Source organism: Penicillium citrinum (assembly GCF_028827155.1).
Source record: "Penicillium citrinum strain IBT 23319 chromosome Unknown utg000003l:1.0-4596430.0:1.0-4598250.0, whole genome shotgun sequence".
In the NCBI taxonomy this organism is placed as follows: Eukaryota; Fungi; Ascomycota; class Eurotiomycetes; order Eurotiales; family Aspergillaceae; genus Penicillium; species Penicillium citrinum.
Genome location: NW_026622688.1, coordinates 879,600 through 895,764, shown reverse-complemented (window position 1 = coordinate 895,764; position 16,165 = coordinate 879,600). Strand labels below are relative to the sequence as shown.

Genomic DNA, 16,165 nt, shown 5'->3' with positions numbered 1-16,165 from the left:
CCGAATCACATACTACAGGGTGATCTGGGGGGTTTTATATGGTCGTTCACTAAATTTCACATGAATCTGTTCATTCGCTCAAATCGGTATTGCTGTACCAGTTCTATTTGGATACCACATTGTATGACCCGAGAAATAAAAGTTTACACAATATGCCAAGAACTTCATTTTGGAACTGGCCATGAGCGGCTATTTTCTGAAAAGAATATTACTGGTCCCATTTGACCGCGCATTTGTTTCGCATGTGGAGGGCATGATGAAAATCGAGAAGATCCATGAAACAACCAGAAGATGAAGCAAATCAAATCCTGAAGAAGAAGGAACTTTTGAGTGGACTTATCAGGCCATAAAAAAGACCCTGTGATATTTCCAATACTCAATCTATATTTAGCAGCCATTTACTATTACTCAAAACAGCTTGAGAATAGCCACTTCGCGATAGTATTCTCATCATGGGTATGATAGAAAAATAATTAATCCATATCGCGTAGACCCCCCGAAAAATGTGGACAGGTATTACACGCTTATAATAAGACATGAGCTCTATTTATGGTCAAAGCTCGCAATTCATCATGACGAGCTTTGTTACACTGGCTCATGTCCACCTTAATAGAGATCTATCATAACTTTGAAAAACCAATGAGAATGTAGACCTTGAAACAACCTTACAAGATATAGAAATGGACTGCGACAAAGCTTACGGAAAGCTTCAGTCTGTCGTATAATTATAGCTATGGTTAGACAGAAGTAGAGGGCCATAAGACTAGGCCAGATACATGCTTGATATAAGACTTGAAAGAACAAGTATCGCTTTGGTACACTATATTGTGAGACCCGAACTAACAAGTTAGACAGACTTCGATATTTAAAATCTGGTCGCAACTCAATCTAGCCGAATCCATCTCTTGACATTTGAAACTTTCAACGAGATCCAGTTCAGACTAGTCAAATCGACAGCGAGACTTGATTTCAAGGCATAGTGTGCCCAACCAATGTGGTATACTGAGAAAAAAAGGTATTAGTATGCATAGCGAACATCCGTACCGGGTAAATCCCCTCGGTCAATCTTGCGATTGGTATTTTGTAACCAGAACCGCAGTACCCAAGCACTGGCGATGGTCGCCACGCCAAAGGCAGTATTCGACGCCATTCCAATGAGATAACGAGGCCCATCGCTCTTAGGATAAAGATAGGCCGTATAGATATAAGAAGCGTTGGCAATCACATTGATGAATGATAATGAGGCTGCCTTTTTCTCAGGAGTTTGACCGAGTGTTGCCGAGACCCATCCCAAGATGACCGAGTTCACTGCGTAGGCACCACTAGCGAAAAGGAAGCAAGCAACATATCTTGCCCCGGTGTTCAAAGTCGTGCATGAAATGATATATCCCACGACTGCTAGGCCCATGGAGACGGTAATATGCCATGTTCGCTCATTGTACCGGCCGGATGTAATTCCAACCAAGACACAGCATATACCCGAGAAGACATAAGGAGGACAAGTCAAGACGAGGGTAATGGTGCTACTGAACCCCAAGCTTCCAACCACAGTGGGAAAGAAGTTATTGAAACCACAAGCACTGAGGTGCATATTTTGCATAAAGGCAAGCAAATATAGGCGTGGATCGCACATGGCTTGTTTCAGGCCCACAAGAGCGCCTTTAGACTCTTCGCCTCCAACAGTGTCTATTTGAATGCGATGGTGAGCAAGTTGTCGTTCCTCGGGGGTAAGCCATCGTGTGTTCAGAGGATGATCTGGAAGCATGAATATCCCAAGTCCTGCGACGCCAAACGTGACTGCACCTTCAATGATGAAAAGCCACTGCCACCCTTTGAGTCCAAGATGATGATCTAAAGTAGCAAAAGTTGCGGCTGCAATGAGACCTGCAACTGCAGTTGCAACAATGTTCCCAGAGTATAGGATGGAGATACGGAAGGCAATCTCCTTCCGTGTATAGAACAAAGATAGAAGAAAGAGTGCTCCGGGATAAAATGGGGCTTCGGTGATACCCAGAAAGAAGCGAACAGCAACAAGGTCACCATAGCTTTTCGTCAATGCTGTACAAGCAGAGACAACTGCCCAACTTGCCATACATAAGCTCATGTAAAGGGAAGGTCGGATTCTTTTGGACGACATAAGCATATTGGATGGGATTTGCATTAATAGATAGCTACATGATCCCGTGCGTCAGTTTGAAACCTTCCTCATTGTTTGAATATTTTAACTTACCCGACAAACAAGATCGAGATACATGTGTTGTATTGAGTGCCGACTAAGCCAAGATCCTCCTCAATTCCGTCGAGACGTGCGTTGGCAATAGCATTGCGATCAATCTTTGACATTAGAATGGACATGATTTAGAACGAGCATATGGTTGTCACTCACATAGTTCAAAAAGTACATCGCCCACATGATAGGCATAATCCTCATATCTAACTTGCGCACAAGGGCTATCTCTCTAGCATCGGTCTTGGCTGTCGCGCCAGAATAGTCACCTTTCTCATCCGCAACCTTAAGAGAGTTTGCATATTCAATCTGGCTATCTGCGCTTTCCTTTGCCAGACCGGATTCTGAAGTGTCGATCCCTTTCGAGGTAGCCATATTTCTCAGACGGGGCCTTTGTCTTCGTTTTGGTGGATTAAACACGTAATTGATGATGATAATGTGTCGGGAAAAGAGAACTTCATTTTACAAAGACCTCCCATTTCCGACAAGAGCCCAGATTTATAGCCCATAATCATTACCCTACACGGAAGAAGGAAACGCCGTCTCACCTCTGTATCACACAACTTGATTCATGACATGAGAAAAGTTCAATTGGAAGTGTTGGCATTGAGCTTAGAAGTAGCCAAGCCTTCTCGCCGTGCCAAGCGAGCCGGTAAAGCCACTCCGAGTGCACATACCCCAGATTTCCGCTACTGGAGCCGACCCCAGATTTCCCCCGCATGTTACTGGGCCAAGTTGCGGGGTACAGAAAGCCATGCTCGATCTAGGGCCCATAAGCACGAAGAAGGATTGGAACCAAGTAAGCCACGAATTCCACAATGGGGCTAGTCTCGGCTCTATGACCCTGGCGGAATATGAAAATACCGTTAGTGTGAAGGCAGACGGCCTTGTCAATGTCCGAAATTGAACCAGTAAAGCCAAGTGGCTGGGGAAGATCTATCAGGCATGGGAAGTATATTTAGCCCTTTAATTGAGCCAGTTAATTGTGCATGTTCCGCATGAGATGAAAGCCTCTAAAACAGTTCTTCCTAATATAGAAATTTTGCCTACGCAAGTAAATGCTTCTTTGGCACAGAAATTTGCCGAAAAAGTTGCTTTTTTGTTTATTTAATTCCAGTGATATGTTTGCTAAGATGTCTGGGTTGCTTGCTGAGATATTCCATTTGGTCTTTCTCGTGCTAAAATGATTAAATCGACTCCACGTGTTTCGAATGTAATTGCGTCAGGTTTATAATTCCCTGATAGGTAATAGAATAAATAATGGAAATTTTCGATGATCCAATCGAGTATGTCAAACATTTTGGTTGTAACTGAGTATATACAGAGGGTCTGATCCGCCCAAGAGATCGCCTTTAAGGCCTAAAGCCTGCTGAGCATTCGGCAAGTCGAGAAAAACCCGAAAACTCTGGACAAATAGATTTGAAAGTAAGGGAATCCTCATTCCGTGTAATGGAGCTACGCGCTGAATAAGATCGAGCAATGCTTATCGGTGGCTAATAATCAAGGTAGATTGAGGATCCCATGTAAGTCGACTGTGACAGGCACCAGGCTATGAATACCAGTACCCTGAAACAGCTGCATAGATATAAAGATCTGATATTCGTATAAATATGTTATTTTTTGAGATCTTTTTTTGATACTGGTGTACAAATAGTAGAAGCTACTTCGGCAGCTTGTTTGAGAGTAATACCGTTCTCCATTGCACATTAACTAATTAACTAGCCAATAACTGATTTAGGACTACATTATGCATGCATTTTGGACCAAAGGCTAATAGGTGTCAAAGGAGTTATCGCTGAAGTAGTATATCATTGCCAAGGTATCACTTCGGCGTATAGTTTGTCTTACATGAACGTATAGTATTCACCAGCACAATGACCAGCAATGATTGTTGGCTTCAATGCAACCCTGTTTATACTATCTCACATCCAGTTATCAATTACCATATCAAGATCCTTCTTGAAATTAAGACAAGAAAGAAAGCAAGGTATTCTCGCTGACTATTTCCTCAAGGACAGATGAAATGGAATTCATCGGGTGCCATTGAACAGCTAAGCCCGTCTGGATCAACTCGGCATAATCAGAAACCACTCCAACAAGGATTCTAGGGAATAGATCTTACGGCAAGATTGTCCAAGGTGGAAGGAAGAAAGAGTGCATATGACGGTGACTTGGGTTTGAGATGCTCCGTGTTTCTTGGCGTCGTCTGCCAGCCTTTGGAGTGCCTCGCCATTGAAGTTTCCTACCGCTATATGGATGGTCTCATCTTCCGCCGTGGACATTGACGATGTAGCCAAAGAAAGTAGCAGGAGGCCTGCAAAAAAAAGGAGCTGGGATACTGCCTGGTGCTTCATTGTTTACTGGATGGCTTGATAAGGTAGTATTTCCGATTATATATGGATTGGAGAATTTTGCCCGATAGCCAGACGGTGAGGACCTTTAAACAGACTTCTGGCGTGTGAATTTGTCGGGTAGGACACAAGTGGGTTAGTTAACTTTTGGACTTATTCTATTCTGTCTGCAGCCTTGATCATGGTAAATGCACAGTTCTGAGATGGCAAATTGTCGATTTTCGGGCTTTATAACCGACGGATGTAGTATTTGGAGTGTTTCACCTAACACAATGCTACACCACGGAGATCGATCCGCTGGACTGTTACCAATGTAATCAAAACTATATAAGCCACGAGGGTACCAAGACAAACTGTGAGCCTTGCGCATTTTATTTGCAGTGGGACACCCGTCGCCAGACGGAAGAGCCGAGTTTTGTGAAAGGATGGGCTTTGCGAATACACTGCAACTGCGACGCTGTAGGCAAATTTGATGAAGACCTTGTTTCACAAATGAGTCAATGGCCGTTGGGAGCTGAACCTTGGAAGCAAAACATCGAATCTATGACAAACTCGGAACCTGGAATCAGACAGGCATGAAAGAGATCATTGCTCGTGGCAGATGTGTTGAAAGAAGTTACTCGGCTTGCGTTTTTGCTCTTTTCCAATACCATTTTTCATTGAAACAAGGCTCAAATATCAGATTTAAATTCAATCTTGCTTATGTTACTTGAGTCAATCATTGGTTTCTTTATATTCGTAGTCCTGAAGACTGTTGATTTTCAGGAAATCTCATCATCTCCGTCAATGACGGCAACGCGATCTAACTCGGCGTAGATTGATGATTTCACATTATCTTTCGCCCAGGACATATCTACTGCATTCCTAGCAAGCTGTACCATTTCCGCCTTACTCAAATCACAGTAAGTATAAACCTTCTGCATATTCCCGTCAATCCATACATCATGCATCAGGGTCGGATCGTCGCTATTGATGCAAACCTTCACACCCCTTCCCAAGAGCCTTCGAATTTTGGGAAACAAAACGTCCGTAGCTGTTCTTCGATGATACGCATGGGGACACAGAGTCAAACCAATATCCCTCTCGAGTAGACCTTGCCAAAGTTCCTCGCGGTCCTCAGAATCTAACCCATGATCAATGCGCTCAGACCCTTTACCTCCGCACACTTGAAAGATGGCCTCATTGATATGCTCATGAGTATCCTTCTGTCCGAAATCACAATGCATCGTAACGTGAAGTCCATCCGCGAGCGCCAAAGCGAATCCCTCCTCGAATAGCATCGGAGGTCTCTCATACGCATTGCTTGCCAGCCCCACGGCATGAAAAAGTCCCTTGCCCCCCCTTGACGGTCCCAGCCGCCCAGGGCCTTGCCTCGTGGTATGCAGATAGGCCATTTTCCACTGGCTCGTCACGTAGGAAACACATGATCCATTGAGATTTGACGTTGAATTGTTCTTCCGCATCGTGTTGGGCACGTAAGTAGCCATCGAGAACTGCGTTGGCGGGAACACCTCGACGCGTGTGTGCTTGTATATCGAAGAAAGGCTCCGTATACCGAACATTCATTTCCGCACAACGACTCAGGTAAGCCATTGCAAGATCATAGAAGTCATCTTCGGTACGCAGTACCTCACAGCCTGCGAAATAGGCCTCTAGGAATGTTGGGATTCCTGGCTGTCGACCATTAAGTTCGGGACGATGGTTCAGTGTTACAGCGTAGGAAGCTTTGAGCTCTTCGAATGTTTGGTATGGCAGGGAAATGTTATTCCGCTGAGCCAAGTTCCAACGTAAGGCTGGAGTCAAAGTCCCTTCGATGTGAACATGAAGTTCCACCTTTGGAAGATCCGCTATAAAAGGGGAGATAGAAAGGCCGTTCATGATTATAGATAAGGAGGTTTGTGGAAGATAGATTCACTTTGACTGATAATTAAATCAGCTTATTAGTTCAGACTAGTCCAGACTAATTGAACATGCTGGCCTTAATGGAAAGAGGGGATTCTGTTCATTACAGTGCTCATCGGCGTCGATAAGGAAGGTCGTTGCGAATAACTTAAATACCAATGTCACGTAAACTGCATTTCGGGGATTCGTTTTGCTACTATGGGTTGACCTAAGCCATAAAGGCTTAGTTGAATCCCCCAATCGTCTTGATGACTTCCAATAAGAAACGCCGTTCCTCTTCGACGATAAGAACAGGAGTGGGGTTTCCATAAGCTCCCAATGGCTGGTCTAATAGAATGCGGGGAAAGATAAGCTGCAGGTTGATAAAAGAGACGCTTGGTGGCTGAGAAATATTTTGAAAGAGTTTTTTTTTTTTATTTCGATAGACCTGGACTTTTGAATATTACAAGATTCATCGCCATGGCTGAGTCTAGTGTAACGGCCACCGAAGCTGCAGTGGAGCATGCGACAGATCATGCCTTTGCGAAACGAGTTCTACGAAAGATTGATAGGCGGCTAATACCGTTATTATTCTTAACTTATATGTTGAATTTCATGGACAAAACCATTCTGTCCAGTGCCACTGTTTTTGGTCTCTCCGAAGACACCGTAAGAATACTATAGCCAATGATCTTTGTGGTCTGCTAATGAAGATACTAGGGCTTAGTGGGCCAGCAGTACAGCTGGGTATCGTCCATTTTCTACTTTGGGTATCTGGGATGGGAATACCCAACGACAATATTGATTGCTCGTTTACCGCCAGCAAAATATATGACGGCAAACACATTCCTTTGGGGAGCAGTTGTTGCTCTTACTGCTGCTTGTACCAATTTCGGGGGTCTGATGACAGTTCGGTTCTTGCTTGGAGTTGCAGAAGCAACTATCACACCGACATTTATGTTTATCACATCGACATGGTATACGCGCGATGAAATACCAACCCGGACAGGTCTTTGGTTCTCTGGTAACGTAAGTAACTTCAAGTATTTTTGGGGCTTCCAAAACTAGAGCTAAATCAGTGTGCTACAGAGTGTAGGAGGAATTGTTTCGAGTCTTCTTGCATATGGCCTTGGACATGTCAATGACCATGTCGGTCCATGGCGATGGATGTTCATTGTCCTCGGCCTGTGGACCTTTCTCTGGGGTTTCGCTCTTTGGACATTTCTCCCAGACTCGATTTCCAGCGCCAAGTTCCTTACTGAAGAAGAGCGCAAGTTTGCCAGTAATCGGGCCATCGTTGCAGGAACCGGGGTTACCGAAAAGACTGCATGGAGATGGGATCAATTCATCGAATGCCTAATTGATCCCAAGTCGTGGTTGATCTTCAGCCTGGCACTTTTAACTCAAATTCCCAACGGAGGCACACAAAATTTCGCAAATCTTGTGCTTGTATCATTTGGATTCACGAATTTGCAGTCAACATTGTTGACTATTCCTTACTCGATTATCACCGTCGCAACGATCACAGGTACTGGATGGCTTTCCGGTCACTTCAGGCAGCTCAACTGCTTGTTGATAGTGGCTGTTGTACTTCCCTGTATTATTGGAAGTGCAATCATCTACTCGCGAGCTCATATAGTACATGGTGTTCAGTTATTTGGTTACTTTCTCCTATCAACTGGACCAGCTGGGATGCCACTTGCGATGTCATTAGTCCAGGCCAATTACCGCGGAGTCACCAAAAAGATGACAGTTACAGCAATGGTTTTCCTGGCATATTGCGCAGGAAATATTGCCGGGCCACAGTTTTTCCTGAGTAGTGAAGCACCGACATACAATACGGCATTCCGCACGATCATGATCTGTTATGCCTTGGTAGTACTTCTGGCTCTTAGCCTGAGGTTCTATTTGCAGTGGACCAATTCACGACGTGCGCAAGACGAAGGATATGAAGGAAGTGCTGGAAATTCCGGCGCTGTCGGAGGTGGGAAAAGGTTGGATGATGATAATAGTTCCAAGGATGTGGTGAACATGATAAATCAGGCTCAACTGGTATCCAACGATTTTGAGGATACGACAGATTGGAAGACACCTGGGTTTAGATACCGTTACTAGTACCGAATATCGATTTGATAATTGTTGGAATTGTCGTGAGGAACAATATCCCATTTGCTCAACACACGGGCTTTGCCGGGATCTGCTCTATCATCCTAGTCCGTTCCACCCCGTCTGACATATAACGGCGAATATTATGCATGGCATGATTCGCTGCAAGCCCAAACCCCGGATCAGCAATTTCAATTTGCGCTACGTTGAGTGTGTTTCAACTTGAACGAGATGACCGGGATCTGGTCGGGATCTGGGGATTTGGGGGTGTTGATGATACTATTCGAACTAAGAGTGGATTGTTCCGCGTGGTGTGATTATAGATTAGCACTCCATGAATAGATCATTTCGGGAACCCGCAAACCCCGTCTATCTCACTCCACTGAATTTTGATCTTCGATCTTCTGCAGTTTTTCTATAGTGAGCCACTATCTTTATGACGTGATTCTGCAACGAAGCCAAATCCCGATCCTGGTTGCTCCAAGCTCCTCCGAAGCCATTCATACTAGGATATCCAGCGACAGTCTAGAGTTCTATTGATTATTCAATTGACGAAGCAATTCCCGAATATACTGCACTTGTCGTATGGCACGGAAGAATTGCTATCAGGCCACCAGATGCGAATAGAGTAGGCCTGAAGAATTGTTCCCAAGGCCGCAGCATTGAAAATGTAATATAAAAGAGGCACCATCCTCGTATGCCGACAATATCATTCCAATCACTCAACTATTTATCTGCTCCTGAAATCTCAATCCTCGAGACAGCAAACTCTTCAACAAAATGGCGCCCGTTCTCAAGAAGTACAAAGCAGCAGCAGTCAATGCTGAGCCCGGCTGGTTTGACTTGGAGGAGTCTGTCCGACGCACAATTCACTGGATCGATGAGGCCGGAAAGGCTGGCTGCAAGCTGATTGCTTTCCCGGAATTGTGTATGTATGAATCTTCCGAGAAGAAGAAGTAAGATCTGACCGAATTTCATAGGGATTCCCGGCTACCCATACTGGGCCTGGAAGGTCAACTATCAGGAGAGTCTCCCGCTGCTGAAGAAGTACCGTGAGAACAGTCTCCCTTCCAACTCCGATGAGATGCGTCGCATTCGCGAGGCTGCACGTGCAAACAAGATCTTCGTCTCTCTCGGATACTCCGAGCTCGATCTCGCTAGTCTGTACACGACCCAGGTTATGATCAACCCGGCTGGCGAAATCATCAACCACCGACGCAAGATCCGTGCTACTCACGTCGAGCGTCTTGTTTTCGGCGATGGGACCGGCGATACCACTGAATCGGTCATGGATACCGAGATTGGCCGCGTGGGACATTTGAACTGCTGGGAGAACATGAACCCATTCATGAAGGCCTACGCCGCATCTCTCGGAGAACAGGTTCACATCGCAGCCTGGCCTTTGTACCCAGGAAAGGAGACTCTGAAATATCCCGACCCCTACACCAATGTCGCCGAGGCAAACGCGGATGTAAGAGCATTCAAACAAAATTCTTGCTTGAACGTACGATCTGATAACTGACAAAGACTGCCCAGCTTGTGACGCCCGCATATGCTATTGAGACTGGTTCCTACACTCTTGCCCCTTGGCAGACTATTACTGCCGAGGGTATCAAGTTGAACACTCCGCCTGGAAAAGAACTTGAGGACCCCAACATCTACAATGGAAATGGCCGTATCTATGCTCCAGATGGGCAGAATCTTGTTCCTCACCCATCGAAGGACTTCCAAGGTCTTCTTTACGTTGACGTAAGTCGATTTATCCACGATTTCAACGTATGCAGAAACTAACTCCGCGTTCAAGATTGATCTCGACGAGATCCACCTGACCAAGTCATTGGCAGACTTTGTAAGTCCTGAATGATGTCCATGAATTGTGATGAGGATCCAGCTAACAAATTGTGAATTAGGGCGGACATTACATGAGACCCGACCTCGTTCGTCTGCTTGTCGATACCAAGCGCAAGAACCTGGTTGTGGAAGAAGACCGAGAGAACGGTGGCGTTGTCTATACTCGGACGATTGACCGTGTCGGGCTTTCGACACCCTTGGATGCGGCTAGCGAGGAAAACAGTGCCTAAGCGACATCGGACATGTACGCTCGAAAGGTTGTGTGAATAGCTTAGTCTGGGCTGCTGTCATTTAAATGAATATCGCCGCTCTTAACCCATCCTCTCGCGTGTATGACTGCGGAATTTATAGTGATGTCTAGTTAAAACTACTGAACGTTCCAAGAGCGACGTAGATCACCCGTGTCGAATCGAATACACTGTGGTTCCAGCTATAATACATGAATAATGCCCACTAGGCCGAGAACTAGTGGAGTACTAAAAGACGGCAGAGGAGAGCTTGAAGGAATAGCAAATTTATTAACTGATTGATTGAAATGTCTTGAATTGATGGACCCAATTATATATATATATATATATATGTATATCTATCTAATATCTTCAATTTCAGACACGAGCATTTTCTTCCCCCAAGGTTTCGTTCTCATCAAAAGAAAATAAATCGGCCTAAGAACGAGTAAATCGGAAAAGACAAATATTCATATATAGACTAAATGTTATCTCGGTATGTACTCACTATAGAGTGCAATCGTCATTAGTTTTCGTTTCACTCGAAAACAAGATCTAATCGACTCTACCAATTTTCAGCCACTCGGCTTGAATCGATTTTGTTCCAAGGAATCGTCCGCCCCCACGGGCCGATCCCGTACGGAGAATAGTTAGGTTCGTTTCGAAACGGTGGGCCGAAATATTGCTTAATTATAGGTCTGGTCTCAAAATTGCGGTATCTAGTCTATAGCACAGTATGCATTTCAATGGATGTTGATTGGGCTTTTATTTGGGTTGTTCTCTTGTTTTCACGGGGAGAATGTGAACAAGGACCAAGGGGTTTCATATTTCCGAAATATTTTATATATGATATCCTTCCGATCGCCCTAATCGCTCGATCTGATCAGTCGTTCTTTTCACATTTGTTCTAGGGCTCTTTTTTGCTGTTGCCATCAATTTCTTCCCTTCATTGAGGTATTGCCTGCAAGATTAATTGATCGTCGCAACGGAAATGCTGATTTTACCATGTCCCTGGATAGGTCATCGCACTCCTTTCTTGGATAGTTATCACCACGATGCTATTCCGTACATTCGTTCTTTCGCTTGCACTTCAGGCAAGTAGCGTGAAGGCTGATGAGCTTGGTCGTAGATTAGCACCCCTTGCGGATGAGACATTCGATTATGTGGTTGTCGGTGGCGGGACTGGGGGAAATGTAGTCGCGACGCGATTGGCACAAAAATCATTCAAGGTCGCATTGGTCGAAGCTGGAGGGTATTATGAAGCAGAGTCTCTAGCAGCCTTTCCTGCTGCGGATGTTCTACCCGTGGGATCTGATCCTGGTACCTCGTCGGCTGTGGACTGGGGTTTCGTTGCGGAGAACCAGCCTGGTGCCAATGGACGGTCTATCCACTATGCGCGAGGAAAATGTCTTGGAGGATCGTGAGTTTACAAGAAATCAATATCAGAGTGGACGATTGATGTGAAAACTGGACTAACCTGTATGATGTGAAGGTCTGCTTTGAATTTTATGATCTATCAACGGTACGCAACCCATGAACGTACAACGTACGCGCCTCGTTTATGCTCAAGACTAATGGTCTTGTAGTCCGACAATTGACTCGATGCAGCAATGGGCCGATACGGTTAACGATAGCAGTTACACATTTGAAGAGACACTTCCATACTATAAGAAAAGCGTGCACTTCACTCCGCCGAACGATAAACTCCGAGCTGCAAATGCTACAGCCAAATATAACGCCGGTGCCTTTGACAGTAACGGTGGGCCATTGCAGGTATCATATTCTAATTATGGCAGTCCATTCTCCTCGTGGATGAACCTAGGCATGCAGGCCATTGGTATCAAGGAGGTTGATGATTTTAACAGCGGCTCATTGATGGGAGGACAATACTGTTCGTCGACGATTGACCCGGCTCAGGAAATACGCAGCAGTTCTGAGGAATCCTTCCTCTCGAAGATCACACCATCCAGCCTGAAGATATTCTCAAACACCCTAGCTAAGAAGGTTGTTTTCAATGAGAACAAGAAGGCTACTGGAGTTCAGGTGAGGGGCGTGCTTGGAAGCACAGTTACCCTGCATGCATCGAAGGAGGTTATTGTCTCTGCTGGTGCTTTCCAGTCTCCTCAGCTTTTGATGGTTTCCGGTGTTGGACCTGCTGATGTATTGAGCGAGCACAATATTGACATTGTCGCGAAACTTCCTGGCGTTGGTCAAAATCTATGGGACCACCCTTTCTTCGCCCCTACATATAGGGTCCAAGTCGATACACTCACTAAATTCGGAACCGAATTACTCTACGCAGCGAACAAGGCTCTTAGTGGAATCATTATGAAAACCGGCCCCCTTACCAACCCAGTAGCCGACTATTTGGCCTGGAGAGAAGATTCCACAATCGCTGCGTAAAGGCTTTTCGCAGGCAACTCAGAAGGCTCTCTCTAAATTTTCCAATGATTGGCCCGAAGCAGAGGTATGAACTACGATAAGGCAATAGAATGAATTCAACAGAACTAATTTCTTTCTAGTATATCTCTGGAGCAGGCTATATTGGAAATTTGTCTAATCTTCTGGCCGATCAACCAAAGGATGGTTACCAATACGCTTCCATGCTTGGTGTCCTGATCGCTCCACTGTCCAGAGGCAATGTCACACTAAAGTCTAGCGATACCAGTGATCTACCCATAATCAATCCCAATTGGCTCGGTGACTCTGGAGATCAAGAAGTTGCAATTTCCATGTTCAAGCGCATCCGCGAAGCCTTCCAGAGCGATGCGATGGCCCCAGTGGTTATTGGTACGGAATATAACCCGGGCCAGGAGGTCCAGTCAGACGAGGAGATTCTTGAATTTATCAAGGATAATATCATGACTCTATGGCATGCTGCTTGTACTTGCAAGATGGGAACAATCAACGATGAGATGGCCGTCGTTGATTCCCAGGCTCGTGTCTTTGGGGTCGAAGGTCTGCGGGTTGTTGATGCTAGTGCTTTCCCATTTTTACCTCCTGGACATCCCCAGTCGACAGTTTGTGAGTTTCACTTCGTACTACTAGAGGAAGTTCGAGACTTGAAGCTAATATCTTAAAGACATGCTTGCTGAGAAAATTTCTCGATCTATCATCGACAATGCTTAAATTGAGCCAGTACAACTTTATCTCGTGGACTTCTTCATCGAAAGAAGCCCTTCCTTCGATGATAAAGTCCAAAATCCCCTCGAGGGTATTTCGGATTTTTTGGATTCAAGAAGCCTTCCTCTGAAGGGATGGTGTGTACAGATAATCTAATCTCTACTGGGAATTAAAGGCATCGTCCCATCTCTGTCAGGGCGGCAGATACAATTTACTTTCTGCATATAATTCGTTGAATATAAATAAATTTTAGAGCATGCTTTCATTATACATCCCCATTCAAGTACAAATAAACCTTGAAAGAATCACAACACGTATCGGAAACCCTTGTTATCAATCTCAGTTTGATCCTAAAACGTCATTATCAGCTCAGATCTTCGAATAGCACTAGAATGGACTCACCAGCATTCCATTCTCAACCGCATCTGTATCTGTATCAGAATCCAGATTCTCGGTTGCCTCACGATCTCTCTTCTTATTCTCAAAATACATATACAAGTACAGCGAAACAATCGCACCCAACTTAACAATATAACCAACAAGCATACTGTGATTCAATCAGCATTACAAATTTCATAGCAAAATGTCACCCTGACTCGGCACGGGCATGAAGGAAATGAACTCACGCAATATAAGCACTGTGATACCCAGGTGCCTCACTAGACTTAAAAGTCTGAGGCCCAATAATATTACCAACACAGTATCCAGTGAATAGCAAGGCGCCAGTAACCTGTTTCTTAGTATACCCAGCAATATTCGAACTAACGATCGTCAAACTCATACTAAATCCCAAACCCTGGAAATAACACAACCACAGAGCAACGAGACGACCCCATTTATTCGTATCAGGTAGACCGACTAATAACGCGGCTCCGAGGATACAAGTTACATTTGCAACGATCATGCAAGCATTTCGGGAATGAAACTTTCCGTCGAATTTTGTTGCGATGAATCCTCCAAATAGTAGAGTTAGGAACTGAACTGCACCACCTGGGATTTGTAGGTATTGTGTTCCCAAAGTATCGAAGCCGAAGGAGCCGACGATAATAGAAGTGAACTATTAGAAAAGTCAGATATTAGAAAAGTCAGATATTAGAAAAGTCAGATATCGCCATTCAAACAGCATTCACACACCCCCCCCCCCATAAAAAAAGAGAGAATTCTTGGGGTCAGGACTAAAACATACACTCGTCAAAGCCGAATTCGGAACTTGAGCCCCAATAGCCATGACAAATAGAAGCCAGGTCTTTGGATCTCTAGCAGCTTGCCAAACCTGATACCACTTAAACTGCTGGTTTTTGACACCTTGTCGATTAATTGCCACTCGCTCGACGGCAATAGCCCTCTCCCTTTCCGTCAAGAACCTTGCTTTTGACGGGAGATCTGGTAGAAGCCATAAAGCGAAGATACCGGTTACGAGGGAGAAGGCGCCGAATATTAGGAAGACGTACATCCACCTAGGTAACCCGGTAGAAATATGTCCAACGGCGTAGCCGATAAGCCTAAACCTCTTCATTAGCGGTATATTCTAGGTGTTTAAGCTCTGACATCTAATGCACAGGCCAGAGATGGAGAATATCTTACCCTCCAAACATGGTAGCTATACCATTGGTACAGTAATATGCCTCTAATCTGAGAGGTTGTTCTTCAGCCGTATACCACATGCTCATCAAAAGTACAAAACCAGGATTAACGACAGCCTCAACGAAACCGAGTAGGAAGCGATTTGTAGCGATTCCAGCGAAATTGTGACAGGCGGGTGTTGTCATCAGGAGGCCGCCCCAGACTAAGCCAAACATTGTTATTAAAAAGTTCTAGTGACGGGTTTACCGCGGGTGGAATTCATACTCAGCGTGGTGTATGCGAGGAATTTCCCAACTGGAAGTTTTTGTAATGCCAGACCGGCTGGCCATTGAGCAATAAGGTAACCGAAATAGAAGATTGAGCCTGGAAAAGGGGAGGAGAATTAGTACATGTATTGCTTCACATGAGAGGAGGGTAGGTGGGTTTTACTTAGCCAAGAATAATCCTGTCCTTCCAAACCAGTTCCTTGTTTCAATCCATAAACAGAAGCAAAATTGATACTGTTTTTATCCAGGTACTACATCCAAGTTAGTACTGTCGACATGTAGTTACTAACAGACGAGCCTCGAGCCCGAGCAGTGGTGAGAACCCACATTAATCAAATAAATCACGAACAAAATCGGAATCAACTGTAAATCAATTTTCCTGAGAACTTTCTTCTCTTCTTCGGCTGTGTACTCTATCCCGCGATTCTCTCGATAAAATGTATAATTTTCATCCTTTGCCGATGTCGTACTTTCAGGCGACGAAGTAGCCGCCTCGAGATTCTTTTCTTCAGTCATGGCACTGACTTCGATAACAATTTGCGTTAAATC

General features: G+C 44.8%; 6 protein-coding genes across 6 annotated transcripts; 3 read left to right on the top strand and 3 right to left on the bottom strand.

The window, feature by feature from the left end:
* Positions 1 to 1,018: 1,018 nt before the first annotated feature.
* On the bottom strand, positions 1,019 to 2,602 carry N7469_003596 (uncharacterized protein; the record flags this gene model as incomplete). The annotated part of the gene is made up of 3 exons (XM_056642516.1): positions 1,019 to 2,171; positions 2,231 to 2,334; positions 2,387 to 2,602. The coding sequence occupies 3 exons, from the start codon at positions 2,600 to 2,602 to the stop codon at positions 1,019 to 1,021; spliced, it is 1,473 nt and encodes a 490-aa protein (XP_056501928.1).
* A 2,737-nt stretch (positions 2,603 to 5,339) lies between these two features.
* On the bottom strand, positions 5,340 to 6,456 carry N7469_003595 (adenosine deaminase family protein; the record flags this gene model as incomplete). The annotated part of the gene is made up of 2 exons (XM_056642515.1): positions 5,340 to 5,846; positions 5,875 to 6,456. The coding sequence occupies 2 exons, from the start codon at positions 6,454 to 6,456 to the stop codon at positions 5,340 to 5,342; spliced, it is 1,089 nt and encodes a 362-aa protein (XP_056501927.1).
* A 483-nt stretch (positions 6,457 to 6,939) lies between these two features.
* Positions 6,940 to 8,574, top strand: N7469_003594 (uncharacterized protein; the record flags this gene model as incomplete). The annotated part of the gene is made up of 3 exons (XM_056642514.1): positions 6,940 to 7,128; positions 7,180 to 7,488; positions 7,549 to 8,574. The coding sequence occupies 3 exons, from the start codon at positions 6,940 to 6,942 to the stop codon at positions 8,572 to 8,574; spliced, it is 1,524 nt and encodes a 507-aa protein (XP_056501926.1).
* Positions 8,575 to 9,345: 771 nt separating this feature from the next.
* N7469_003593 (carbon-nitrogen hydrolase family protein) lies at positions 9,346 to 10,646 on the top strand (the record flags this gene model as incomplete). The annotated part of the gene is made up of 5 exons (XM_056642513.1): positions 9,346 to 9,493; positions 9,546 to 10,036; positions 10,093 to 10,314; positions 10,370 to 10,414; positions 10,476 to 10,646. 5 exons carry the CDS (start codon positions 9,346 to 9,348, stop codon positions 10,644 to 10,646), a joined length of 1,077 nt encoding a protein of 358 aa, XP_056501925.1.
* Positions 10,647 to 11,698: 1,052 nt separating this feature from the next.
* On the top strand, positions 11,699 to 13,772 carry N7469_003592 (GMC family oxidoreductase; the record flags this gene model as incomplete). Its single annotated transcript, XM_056642512.1, has 6 exons — positions 11,699 to 12,063; positions 12,136 to 12,165; positions 12,230 to 12,998; positions 13,060 to 13,110; positions 13,166 to 13,667; positions 13,726 to 13,772. The coding sequence occupies 6 exons, from the start codon at positions 11,699 to 11,701 to the stop codon at positions 13,770 to 13,772; spliced, it is 1,764 nt and encodes a 587-aa protein (XP_056501924.1).
* Positions 13,773 to 14,071: 299 nt separating this feature from the next.
* On the bottom strand, positions 14,072 to 16,132 carry N7469_003591 (putative MFS transporter; the record flags this gene model as incomplete). The annotated part of the gene is made up of 8 exons (XM_056642511.1): positions 14,072 to 14,116; positions 14,169 to 14,313; positions 14,393 to 14,823; positions 14,953 to 15,268; positions 15,351 to 15,552; positions 15,615 to 15,713; positions 15,780 to 15,867; positions 15,944 to 16,132. 8 exons carry the CDS (start codon positions 16,130 to 16,132, stop codon positions 14,072 to 14,074), a joined length of 1,515 nt encoding a protein of 504 aa, XP_056501923.1.
* Between the last annotated feature and the right edge of the window lie 33 nt (positions 16,133 to 16,165).